Source organism: Hemicordylus capensis, chromosome 2 (assembly GCF_027244095.1).
Source record: "Hemicordylus capensis ecotype Gifberg chromosome 2, rHemCap1.1.pri, whole genome shotgun sequence".
NCBI classification, from domain to species: domain Eukaryota; kingdom Metazoa; phylum Chordata; class Lepidosauria; order Squamata; family Cordylidae; genus Hemicordylus; species Hemicordylus capensis.
In genome coordinates, this window is record NC_069658.1 from 398,403,493 (window position 1) to 398,416,925 (window position 13,433).

The 13,433-nt window shown below is 41.0% G+C and overlaps 1 protein-coding gene across 8 annotated transcripts in view; it reads left to right on the forward strand.

The window, feature by feature from the left end:
- Nucleotides 1-1,133: 1,133 nt before the first annotated feature.
- The window catches only part of CCDC57 (coiled-coil domain containing 57), a 137,549-nt gene continuing 125,249 nt past the window's right edge, over nucleotides 1,134-13,433 (forward strand). For 2 of the 8 annotated variants that reach the window (XM_053304115.1, XM_053304121.1), the window contains exons 1-3: nucleotides 1,268-1,388; nucleotides 8,483-8,891; nucleotides 11,669-11,777. In XM_053304115.1, the coding sequence (XP_053160090.1) occupies nucleotides 1,295-1,388; nucleotides 8,483-8,891; nucleotides 11,669-11,777 (612 nt within the window). In that variant the 5' untranslated portion in view covers nucleotides 1,268-1,294. Of the gene's footprint in view, nucleotides 1,389-3,189; nucleotides 3,325-8,482; nucleotides 8,892-11,668; nucleotides 11,778-13,433 lie in introns of those variants that run through there. The other 6 variants (XM_053304118.1, XM_053304119.1, XM_053304117.1 and 3 more) reach the window with 6 other exon arrangements.

The window sequence follows — 13,433 nt, forward strand, 5'->3', positions numbered from 1 at the left end:
AGCTCAACATATGTACAGTAGTATACTTCCTGTCTGTAACATACATTTGAAGGTGTGTGTGTGTCTGTACTCAAGTTAGTTAGCATGGTTAGAGTGTTGAACTGGGACTGGGAAGACCTGAGTTCAAATCCCCATTCAGCCATGAAACTCACTGGGTTATTCTGGGCCATTCATGTATCTCTCAGCCTAACCTACCTCACAGGGTTGTTGTGAGGATAAAAATAAGCATGTACACTGCTCTGAGTTCCTCGGAGGAAGAGTGAGATATAAATGTAAATAAAATAAAATGAATCACACAGAGGGTATCTGAGACTGTGGACCACCTTTTGTGGGATTGTATTCGGTTCAGTGACGCTCGTGTGCATTTTTTTCTCTCCCTTCAATCCGCTGGTTTTAGCGGTAGGTCTCTTCGAGCATTGTTCTTGGATCGTCGGAATTGGAAGTTGGCTACCTCTCTTTTGTGGAATTTTCTCAAGTTGTCCTGTATATTTGAACATTTGTAGATCTGTTTTTTTCCGGTCATTGGAGCTCTTTTTTGGACTTTTAGTAGGTGGCGTTAGTGGGACCTTAAGGTCCTGGTACGCCACTATCCTTCACAGAAGAAGAAGAATCACACAGAAACATGTGCATGCATACAAAGTTATGTTTGTATTTTTGTATTGTATTGTATTTTTGCTTTGTTTTATGTGTAATGGTATGTTTAACTCAATTGTTGTTTACTGTTTTATTCTGTAAAACCACCTGGAGAACAATTTGTTAATTTTTATTTTTATTGATTGATTTATATACCGCCCTTCCATAAAATGGCTCAGGGTGATTTACATCAAAATCAAAACAAAACAATTACAATCAAAATCAAATCAATTAAACAATTGAAATCACTTAAACATTACAATCATTTAAAATCAACATTAAAAGTTGGTTTTAAATAAATAAGTAAACAAGCAAGGGAGCTGTGGCATCGTGTGGAAAGGACTGTACAGGTACTGACAGAAGATAAGTAAGCATTAGTGGCAATCCTGTTGTGCCGTGGGTAGTAGGAGTTAACAGAACGGATGCATCTTTTCGACCACATGCGCTAGAAGCTGGCTGTTGCTTTCGTTAAGAAAGTGAAAAGCTGGCCGCCGCCGGAAAGGAAGTATGGAGCGACGGCCCCCAACTGTCTGAAGTGCCTGATGCAGGGAGGAAGTCTTTTCGCGACGCACGAGTGGCAACGTTTCCATGGAAACGGGGCCTGCGACGCCGCAAGTGAGTGGGGGTTTTTTGGAAGAGAATTCTTTGCCGGGTTTGTACCATGGAAGGGGCTCTTGTTGAAAGAGGGTGGTGGGCTGGGTCAGGTGCTTTTGTGGGGACATTTGTTAACCTCTCAAGTTTAATGATTCTTCGCGGTGAGACATTTTCTCGATTAAATCCAGTATATATTCAATCCTAGTAGAATACGGTTTTAGGCAGGGGGAACAGTTCTAACACGTGTTTCAGACTACGTTTGATTATTCCTCAGGCGTATCGCACATCTGTTTTTGGTTTTACAGGCCGAGTAGCTATTGTTAGAAACAACCTGGGTCTTGTGTATTAGTTATACAGTAGATGCGACAAATCCCTTTGCTTATAACGCAGGGGAACTGTTTAACTTGCACTGATAGCGCTGCAGGTATAAAGACGCTTTGTCCCTTTTGTTCGAGGGGGAGTGGGGAAGCAACCACAACAAATGTTCTTTATGCACGTTGTTGTTTTTACAGTTTGATTTGGAATATATCCGAGAGTTGGCTTTTAAACCTTGCAGTAAATTGGACCCCCCTCTACTGAAATCCCTGCCTGCTGAAATCTGAAATGCCCCCTCTCTCCTCTCTCTTTAGGGTTATCCTATGTCATCAAGTAACCATTAACACAGAGTACCACTGAGGAGGGAGAGTTTTTGGGAAATGGATCTTTTCTTAAATGATCTTTTTTTAAATGTCTCATATTTCTCCTCAGTATTGTTCCATTAGAGGTTTTCACCATGTAGGCTTGTGGCTCATCATCCCTCCCAGCTGTGAAAGTGGCTGGTATCCAACCTGTCTTTGTCGGAATGTAAACCTTTTCACCAACCTGAAATGGTGGCAAGGGAGTAGTCCCTTTATCACAGTACAACTTTTGCTGATGTTGAAGTTGATGCACTGATATTCCAGTAGTCCGTGTAGGGGCCAATACTTTTGGTGTAGCTGGTAATGTGCTGCATAGAAGTTGCCCCATCAACAGCTGAGCAGGTGCAAAAGAAAGACCCATGACTGGTGTATCCCTTTTTTAAAAAAGCCAAATGAGGATCCAATGAGGAAAGCATTGCTAAGCATATTGTTGACAATCTGAACCATACGCTCTGCCAGCCCATTTGATTGAGGATAATTTGGGCTTGAATGAGTCAGGATGATTTCCCACTCAGCAAACTGTTTCATCACTCCACTTGCAAAAAGCATATGATCTGAAATAATCTCCTTTGGGATACTATGATGGGCAAATATGGCTTTCATCTGTGCCACAACTGTAGGTTGTGGCACAGAACAAAGCCTTCTTTATTCAAACAAGACTGCAACAAATTCTGGGCAGCTTGCACTTAGAAAACAGAAAGCTAAGCTACACTCAACCAAACACAACCTAATCTTAAAGAGACAGAACATATATACTACACTTGTGAGTGTTCCAGAATTGAGCAAACATTGCATTCAGTTATTCTTTTTAATTTCATCATATAACATTTCAGTAGAGTATGACAGTTTTCCACTGTCTATATTCATATAGATTCTAGCAAAGAAATCTGGATTTTGTGGCAGTGCTCCTTTAAAACCTCTGAGGGCATGGTCTGGAACTGGGGGACTCTAAATAGAATTTAAGAACTAGCAAATTAAGGAAGGACATGACAGCAGCCTTCAAATATCTTCTTAAATAAAAGAGGTATCTTTAAAGACATGCATACTGGAAAAATACCTACTAGAATTTAGTATGTATTTTCCCAGTATGCATCTTTCTTTAAAGATGTCTAGTCCTCTTATTTTAGAGTATATTCAAAAATTGCTGTCATGTTTTTCCTTAATTTGTGTGTATGTGTGTGTATATAGATAGATAGATAGATAGTGTCTTGTTCCTTCAGTATTTTCCCACATGCTCTCATTTGTTGTTTTTGTTCCCTGACTTTTCTGTTTTTCAAAATGTAAGTCATGATCTTGCCGATTTAAGTCTCATTGACTTCATTGGGAGAATTAACCATGTGCATAAATCTTTTCCACTGAAATCCGTGGGCTTTAAATGTGATTAACTTTGGATGGACTGTGCCCATAGTGATCCAAACAGGTAGGAATACTCTTAACTAATCAGTGTTATGGAATAATACTGTTACTCTTGCAATTATTGTTTGCCCTTTTCACAACTGTATCACATGGCTGACTTTAAAATATTAATAGATTCATTTCTCAGATAATTTGACTGTAGCATATTTAGCATATTTTAAAAGTACAAAAAATAGACTTACTCAGAACATAAAGCTATCCAAGAAAAAAAGAGCCTCAGCCTAGCAAACAAATAAGCAACATGTGATTCCCATTTCAGATTGAGAAGGGCAAAAGGCAGCAACTGTGTTCATTTCTGTTTTGATCTCTTAGGACCATTAGAAAGGTCTTGTCTAAAATTGAATTACTAAATTTAACCAATGAAGCATGCGTCAGAGACTTAAAAAAAACACCACATCTAAAAGCCTTCTGATACAAGTTTGTATATGAATAGCACCAAATTCTGTTTTACATAGAAATATTTCAGTCTATTTTGAAATATGTGGGGAATAAAATACCACAAAATTGATTTCTTTGATAAGTGACCAGATGTTTATATGACTGAGAAAGTCTCCCAAATCAGTTGTCTTAATAGATTGAAGAAAACTTTCAGAAAAAGCCTCTGGTGGACTGGGGGTAGATAAAATGCCAGCTTTTTATACCCATGGTCCAAGGAGATGGGATAAGCCTCATGGCTGCTGGGAGAGGAGAGCTGGTCTTGTGGTAGCAAGCATGACTTGTCCCCTTGGCAAAGCAGGGTCTGCCCTGGTTGCATATGAATGGGAGACTAGAAATGTGAGTACTGTAAGGTATTCCCCTCAGGGGATGGAGCCGCTCTGGGAAGAGCAGAAGCAAAAGGTTCCAAGTTCCCTTGCTGGCATCATCTCCAAGATAGTGCTGAGAGAGATTCCTGCCTACAACCTTGGAGAAGCCGCTGCCAGTCTGTGAAGATAATACTGAGCTAGAATGGTCTGACTTGGTATATAGCAGCTTCCTATGTTCCTATATTCCTCTTTATAAAAAGAGAGTTTGTTATTTGTATTTTTAACATTCAAAATATTATGACTGATACATTTTGTAATTCCAGCATATGCCCATGTGCAGAGTAAACAGAAGACATTTTTTAAAACCCACCCTTTAGTAATACACTACTGCTAAAGTAAAGCAAACATCTAAAACATCTTCTTTGTTTGTTTTTAACCTGTTAGCTGCCATGACATTGGAAAGCCAGGATATACATTTTATAAAATAAATAATAGATACCCAAGCACTAAAAACACAAATAACGAAACCACCACCAATAGCTTTGTCTTTAGCTTCAATCCCATGCGGAAAAGAACTTCATTTACTATATCCATCAGTTAAAGCCACAGGAGCCTTGTCAGAAAAAAGTTGGCATCCTTACTCATTAAGGTTTAGATATATTGTGTTTAATAAACAGAGAAAACCAATAGACTCTTGGTTCCGTCAATTTAGATATAAATGTGCATTTTATTATATGTTTATGCAGTACATCTCTTTAGTCAACAGATAGGTTCAGCTTAGAATATCTTCTTAACTGTGTTTAATGTTAGTGCATACTATCCAGTATTATTTACATATAGATGGAATAATATAGTACAGCTAAAAAAACAAAAAATGAAAGGAAGAAACAACCAGAAATAGGGACAGAAGATAGCTGGTCTTCTGGTAGCAAGCATGAATGGTCCCCTTTACTAAGCAGGGTCCACCCTGGTTTGCATTTGGATTGGAGACCACAGGGGTGAGCATTGTAAGATATTATCCTCAGGGGAAGTGGCTGTTCTGAGAAGAACACCTGTGTGCTTGCATGCAGAAGGTTCCAGGTTGCCTCCTTTATATCTCCAAGATAGGGCCGAGAGAGACTCCTGAATGTTTGTGTTTGCTTGTTTTTTCAAATTTGTACACTGCCCCAGACTTCCATCTCTGGGTGGTTTACAACAACATAAAAGTTTAAAAATGAAAACCTTAAAACAATTTAAACCCCAGTCAAGTTAAAAAGCTTGGGTGAAAAGACAAGTCTTTAGAGACATTAGGAAGGTTATGCTTTGTCCTGATGATGCTGACATGGAGAAATAGATTTGGGTGTCATCAGCATACTGATTACACCCTGCACCAAATCTCCTGGTGATTTCTCCCAGCGGTTTCATGTAGATGTTAAAAAGTATTGGAGTTGGAGACAGTATGGAGCCCTGGGGGACACCATATAAAAGTTCAGATTTAGAAGAGCAACAGTCTCCAAGGGACACTATCTGGAATCTGCAAGAGAGGTAGGAGTGGAACAACTGCAAAGCAATGCCTCACACTCCCAACCCTCTCAGCCACTCCAGAAGGATACTATGGCTGATAGTATCAAAAGCTGCCGAAAGATCCAAAAGGACCAACAGAGTCACACTCCCTCTGTCAATTCCTAATTGGAGATCATCCATCAGGTTGACTAAGGCTGTCTCTATTCCATAGCCAGCCCCAGTTTGAAATGGGTCTAGGTAATCAGTTTCCTCCAAGACTGCCTAGAGCTGGGAGACCACCACCCTCTCAATTAACTATCAATGGCGTGAATGTGCTGGGTACTTCTGGTTACTTCTGGTCTGACGAAGGAATGGGGTGGCAGGGAAGTACGCTGCTGCTCCACTGGAACCTTTTTACTTGCAGTGTCGGTGGGGGGAATGTGGCTGGAGGGATAAGAGCACCCTCCCCTGCCCTTAAAGGTATCCCCCCCACCCCGGCCTTCAAACCGGCCGAACTATCGGTCTTTCGAACCTGTTCGGAGGCCCATCAAAGGGCCTCCAAACAGGTTCATGCACATTCCTAGTGGTACGTCTGCCATCACAGGTAGCATTCCTGTGCAGGCCTAGAGTTGGCTAGTCTGGGCTGGTGGTACACAGGAACTGCTGTCTCATCCCGGGCCCCAGTCCTGCACAAACTCCCCACAAGGCAACAGCAGCAGCAGCCACAATCCCACAAGTCATCCCTGGGAAAGGCAGCAGGTAGGTGGCAGCAGTCAGATGGCGATGCAGGCTCTCGCCCTGAGCTGTCTGGGAAGTTGATGTTCTCTCCTGCAAGGATTCTGGCCCTTGGAGATGGTAACCTTGGAGATGCCACTGTCAGTCTGTGTAGACAATACTGAGCTAGCTGGACCAATGGTCTGATGCACTATAAGGCAGCTTCCTATGACCAACTGTAGACAGAGAGTTAAATAAAGGGTGGGTTCAAATGACTGCCAAAAAGGAGGGAACCAGAGATTCCCAGGGAATGTGTGTTCCCCATGTGAGCTGCAAATTTGGTTCAATTTTTGACATCTGAACCATGACTTTTATAGAGGGGGGTAATCCATCATAAATGACAAAAAAAATTCTCTAAGAGAAACTCTACTGGTTTGAAAGAGTTAGGCTGCAATCCTAAGCACACTTACTTGGGAGTAAATCTTGTTGCACTGAGTGGGACTTAGTTCTGAGTAGCCATGTGCAGAACTGCAATGTTGCAGTCAATCTGGATATGATAGTAGCGATTTAACTCAAGTCTTGCTGTATAAAGCTGAGGGTCAGGTGGTTGAAAGTGCAGCATGGACACTGGCAAGCAGGAGTAGAGAAACGGAATCTTTATCTCTGTGTCCACACTTTTCACCCTAAAACCACCCCAACCCAGTGTTTTTCTTCTGGTGGGGATTACAAGACACGTGAGAGGGTGTTTTTCTTCTGGTGGGGATTACAGAGTACCTCAAATAGGAGGGACTGCATTTTAACTCCTCCCACCCCAACACACACTTCATGTGGATTCCATAGTAGACCCAGTTTTAGCACATGGGTCTGCCACCATGAAATCTTGTTAAAACAAGGGCAAGAAATTTAGCATTTGTACTGTACATTGAAGAGAACTCGTGGGACTTAATAGAATTAGTAAACATCCATTTACTAGGTAGAACTGAAAGTATACTTCTGAATGTGAGAGGATATTAAAATAATTTTTTAAAAAATCAAGAGAGTGAGTGAGCTAAATGAAGGCAAGTTTTATACTAATATAAACACTTAACCATTCTTTCTAAACACATACATTGAGAAATCAGTTCAAACTAAGAAGACAGAGCTGAAATCAGACAGAACTAATATGAGACAAAATGTCGACACTTTTGGAAAAAATCTCTGAAGTGAGATTACCTCATTGATTCAGTAGAATGGTCCAGTAAGGAGGATTGGAGATGAAAGAGTTTGTGGTGTAGTAGTAGTAGTTGTGTGTAATAGTAATAATAATCTACCTCTCCCATAGCGTATCCCCCCTGGCCTGATATAGATCCAAAATACATATTTGAATAAAGCATGAAGGGGCTTTTGCAGTCTTGAATTTCAGGACCTGAAACAATGGGAATGTGAAACAAAACTATTGTGATATTCTAATTAGTGTGGCAAAACAAAATCTAAATAGCTGATTGCAGTGGCTTCTTCAAGTTTAATATTTTATTCAGTGTTACTATCTTCCCTGAAAATGGTTTCAAGCAGGTCCTGAAGTGCTTTTAGTAGGAATGTGTTGCTGATTCCTAAAGCTCTATAAATCTGCTGATTGTTCAGTGCAATTGCTGGATACAATGTATCAACAAAAAGGTGATAGTATTGTCAACACAGTGTTTGTTTTCAAATTATCATTTTTCTATGGTGTCCTGCAAGTTATTTTGTGACATGATTTGTTCAGATCTTCTTAGTTACACTTGTAGTAATGAATCCAGCATCTCATACAAGGCATTAGAGGCAGAACAGTACAAGACTGCACCTCCACTAGGACTAGAAGGTCATTCTTGTCAGGATTAGTGCAAAGCATCCCTGTTGGTCCTGCTCCTTTTCCACATCATCCTTTGCCCCCTCTGCCACCTGGACAGTAGCTGCTGCTCTGGTATAGAGGATAAGATCTATTTCTAGCACTGGAGTATGGGTAAAGGTGTCCTCTTGTGCCTAGTCCTGTGGTCTGTCTGCAGCAACAGAACATGGGATCAGATCCTTAATAATGTAACTGACAAGGCAATTATTTATTGTACCTTTAGTTGTAGTCAAATCTTTCATAAATTAAATGTGATAATTATGTACCATACAGAATTTAAAACCAGAATTTAAAAAGAGGAATCAATTGGTGGTAGAAGGGAAAATGTCTTTTTGGCTTAACTAACATGTCTTTCTCAGGTCCAATAATGCTATACACTGAAAATACTTTCAATGAACTTCTTATCTGTAAAGAACAAGAACTGAAAGAGCTACAAGCTCATCAAATGCATTTTCAGAAAACAGCACTGCAGGAAACCCAAAAACAACTTGAAGAAATGCGTAGGAAATTCAACAAATTAAAGGAAGATTTCACCTATAACCTTAAAGTCTTGGGAGAAAGAGATAAAGAGCTGGAGCACTATGATACCTTGTTTACCCAGTTGAAAATGGTTGAAAATGTGAAACAGGCAGAGGTTAGTGACCTTAGAATACAGGTAGATAAGCTGCAGCAAGCACTTGCTCGGGAAATTAAAAAACAAGAGGCTCTTCAATACCAATATCAACAAAAGCTGAAAGAACACCAATTAGAGCTGGAGCGGCTTCACAGGTAAGATAGATCTCATGCTGTGGGTATAATAGAACTGGAACCTTCCAAATTAATATACTGAAAATAGTTAACCCCTGCTAACTTGGCAAGGAGGCACCTTTTACCATGGTGATTCTCTTTATTTAGCAGGGGGAGAGTAACTGGCCCTATTCACCCCCCCTGCATAGTACTTCCAGTGACTGTTGCTGGTGTGTGTCTTATCTTTCTTTTTAGAATGTGAGCCCTTTGGGGACAGGGAGCCATCTTATTTGTTTGTCATTTCTCTTTGTAAACCGCCCTGAGCCATTTTTGGAAGGGCAGTATAGAAATCAAATTAATAATAATAATAATAATAATAATAAATAATAATAATAAAATATAAGAGGAGTTAATAGGTAGGCACTACAACCTATTAACTTCTCTTATATTAGTGCCTAAATATTGGTTAGTGCACTCCTGTTGTAGTAGTTTGTTCAGTAACTCTTACTGCATATAAGCAATAGTCTTAATCATTGCTACATATGGCAAACAGGTAACATGTTTTAGTTTGAAGTAGCAATTATTGGTAGCTAACCTATGAGATATATTGCATATGTTGTATGTAAATACTATATTAAGCTATTATTCATGAAAACTGGGAATGAGTGGTAGCTATATGCACTTAAGATGCATCCATACCCGGTGCTTTTTGTGGGATATGTCCTGAAGTTGGTTGGTTTACTCTGTACTTCATCCAAGTAGTGGCTTTAAAGTTCCAGTTGTGGGGTATTTTTGCAGGGGTGGAAAGGAAGGGAATACTTCTTCGGTGAGGCCTTTGCCCCACAGGATGTCTGGACAGACATTAATAAACATTAAATGTGGGTATACGTAATTGCAAGCAGGAGGTGGTAATATTTTATCTCATTAGTTTCACCTGCAGACACCACTAAATATTATCTGCTTATATGTTACATATTATTACATACAACTTATGCTTGCTTATGCTGGCTGACATCCTGACTAGCTCAGTCCTGGTGCAGCAGTGCCTGCCTTCTGCACCACTACACTGCTAGTCTCGATGACAAGCCACTGTTTATGCTATTTAAAAATAGGAAAATGTCTTTACATTGCTACTGATGCCATCTTATTTCAAAGAATTAGAATTTGAACAAATATAGCCAGTGCATTGTTCACTCTAAGGCACGTTTTTTGATGTTCCATCCGTTGATTTTAGATCCCGCTCAGGTTGAATCAGGAAGGCTTCATTCTGAATGTATGTGCACACACATTACCTTGATACTGCCAACAAGAACAAAACTCATTCTGCGCACAGATAAAAATAATTAGAGGGAATACTGATCCAGTGTAGGAGAAATGTGCTTAAATTGTAACTGTAATTAGGGAAGGGATTCAAAATGTGGTCAAGCATACATAGAACATGTTGCAGCTGATCTCCAAAATACTTGATCTGGATAGTGTTCCATTGACAGTCATAAAAGTGGGGTTCTGCACCTGCGCAGACTGCTTCAGGATAAATTTGTTAGTTCCTTGTGGCACCTGTAACCGTCATCTGCGTGTGCTTCTTGACCATTATTTCTGGCAGTTCGGTGCTATTGCCCTCAGTTTCTTTCTGAACACCAATGCGATCACATCTTTGGTGATTTCGGCTCCTCAGAAAGTTTCCTCAGTGATATTAGAGGCCTAAAATAGAGCCTTATACTGAGATAGTATCAGAGTTTCACTTGAAATAGGATATAATAATCCCAACATTTTTTAGAGAGCTATCCACTAGAAAAGGCGATGCACTGCCTGGATGTGCACCGTATACTTTTGTTCTTCTTAAAAAGGACTAGTGACTTCAGAAAAACAAAAAGATTGTGTGTTTATTAGACAAACAAAAAGGACTTACTCTATCTAGACAGCGACTCGCTAATTGGCTAGTTGAAATGATTTATTTGGCCTACAATATACAAAAGGTGGATCTACCAAAATCAGTTAAGGCCCATTCCACAAGATCATATGCAACGTTGGCAGCCCACCTATCAGGATTAAAGTACAAAGATATCTGTTTGGCTGTGACTTGGTCAGACCTTTCTAAAGCACTATGCTTTAGACCTACGCTCTGCAGCGGTGGCAAGATTTGGAAAGGCTGTACTAAAAAGGGTGCTGCAGTAGCTTGCGGCTCCCACCTCCATGAAAGCAAGGCTCGTGAGTCACCCACTTTTATGTCAATGGATCATTATCCATATAAACAGGTTGCTTACCTGTAACATATGATCCAGTAGTAATCCATTGGTATTCATAAAAACCCTCCCATCCCCACTTCAGAGCACAAGCTTAATAACAACAACAACTTTAAAAAGTCAGGGCATTAGGAGCCATAAAGAAACCGAGGGAAATGGCACTGAACCTCCGGAAATAACAGGCGCAAAGCACACACACAGATGGTGGTTATGGGCGCCATGAAGAACTAATGAATTTATCCCAAAGCGGTCTGCGCAGGCACAGAGCCCCACTTTTATGAATGTCAATAGATCACTTCCAGATCATACGTTACGGGTAAGCAACCTGTTTTTTCCTAGGGTTGTGTCAATTTTGTCTACATGTTCTTTGAAATGGGGTATACATTTGATGACTAGTTAATTAAATTTAAAACTTTTTAACTTTCCAGGTTACTTTAACTTTAAAACAATGGTTTTGTAGCTAAAGGGAATGATATGTCACTGGATCTGTATTTTAGGAAATTAAATCATTGAAATGTTTTTACTTTTATCAGTTCAAGTTGGGTATTTTAAATACTAATTTTCCTGATTTTGTAGCTCTAAGGATCTGGATATTAATCACCATCGTGAAGAGTATGAGAATATGAAACAGCAACTGGAGAGAAAACTCCAGGAGGTGGAAGGTGAACTTGCTTTGCAAAGACAGGTACAGAAAGTTTGATAAATCAATTAAGTGGGAAAGTTGGAGAGAATTTGCATTTCCCAATTATAGCTCAGTGCTCTTTCCCCCACTCTGACATCCATCCTTTTCATGTTTTTTTCCCCTAGCATTAAGAATTAAATTAATGTGAGATTAGCAAGGAACAGCATTGAAATTGCTTCACTAGTCTAGGTATCATGTGTATTTATGTCTTTTGGTTTTCTTCCTACCCTGGCAGCCTCCCCTTGGGAAAAATTGATAGGATTGTGTCTAGTAAAATGAGATGGTGTAAGATTCTTTCAACAGGGGTTCAGCCAAAATGTTGTGCTAAATTCACCAACCTTGAAATTTCAGGAAGGTCAGTACTATAAATCAGGAGCAGCTTTAGGCAGTTATAAAGGCTAAATAAACTCTCGGGCCTCTGCCAGCAGTTGCTGCTTCTCCGATTTCAAGGTTTTCTTCCATCCAGCTTTGTGGGTAGAGTTGTCAACTTATTAAAGACATTTTAATTGATTAATCAGCAATTAAATTCTATATACCTCCAAATATAGGACTCTTTTTGAAATTCTAAGAAAGTATAAGAGTGCATAAACAAAAGCTTCCTCTCAAAGGAAAGACTATATTAAATATTTTCTTTTTTGTGCCCTGTTACAGTAACACAAGATTAAAATAGCTCCAGAAAACAAACAAGTTTGTCCTCAACTCACAGCCTCATTGATTAAAATTCGCCCCCACCAATCAGCTAAAGCTTTAGCCAATAATTTATTGACTAAGCCAATGAACGTTTGCAATCCTGATTTACAGGAAAATTTATTTTTCTTCAGAGGAGGGTTGCAGCCGCAGCTAGGATGGGTTGTCTCGACCTCCTGCTCCTTGACAGGGCCAATCAAGAGCTTTGGCTTACGTCAGGAGGGAGGGACAATCCCCTCAGACTCCAGTTCTTCGCCCTGTCTCGCTCCAGCAGGACCGTTTCTATCGCTCCTCCTTTCCTGCATTTCTGCTTTCTCCTCCGCCTTATCGGCAACAGCGATAGGAGGTGCAAGGGGGAGAAGACAAAGAGCAGTTTACAAAGAGCAGTTTTTCCTCTCACGGCTTCCTTGTTCCCTATTGGGGATGGAGCATTTGCGCGAAGAGAGAGAGGTCTCTCCCTCTCTCTCAGAGGATTCGATAGCACACTCTGTGTGCCAGGCCGATTGGGCTGCGGCCTCTGCCCCCGCGCTCAACACTCGGGCCCACGGCTCGGCAAAGGCCATCAAACAGGTCAGGAAGCGGGCGAAAGCCTCTGCGGCGGCCCGTTCACCTGACGGTGGCTCTCTACTCTGCTTGTCTGCTCAGGGAGCCATCTTCCAGGAGGGTGGGGGTGACCCTTCCACTCCTCTCTGCCAGTGAGAATCGGAGGCCGAGGAAGTTCACTCAGGTGAGCCCGCCGGGGGCCAGCAGGGGGGATCCGGGCTGGGGGACCCCTTTTCTGCCCCTCCCCCCAAGCGCGTGTGCGCCATTTCCCAAGCCGCCGCAGCCGCTACTGTCACAGAGCCGGGCGACAACCAGGCGGAGGATGAGGAGGAGATACAGCCGCGTTTTGCAGCGCTCCTCAGGCGAATTGTGGCTGAAGAGCTACAGAAGCTGCCTTGCTTTGCTCTGCCCGCTGCAGCACAGCTCCCT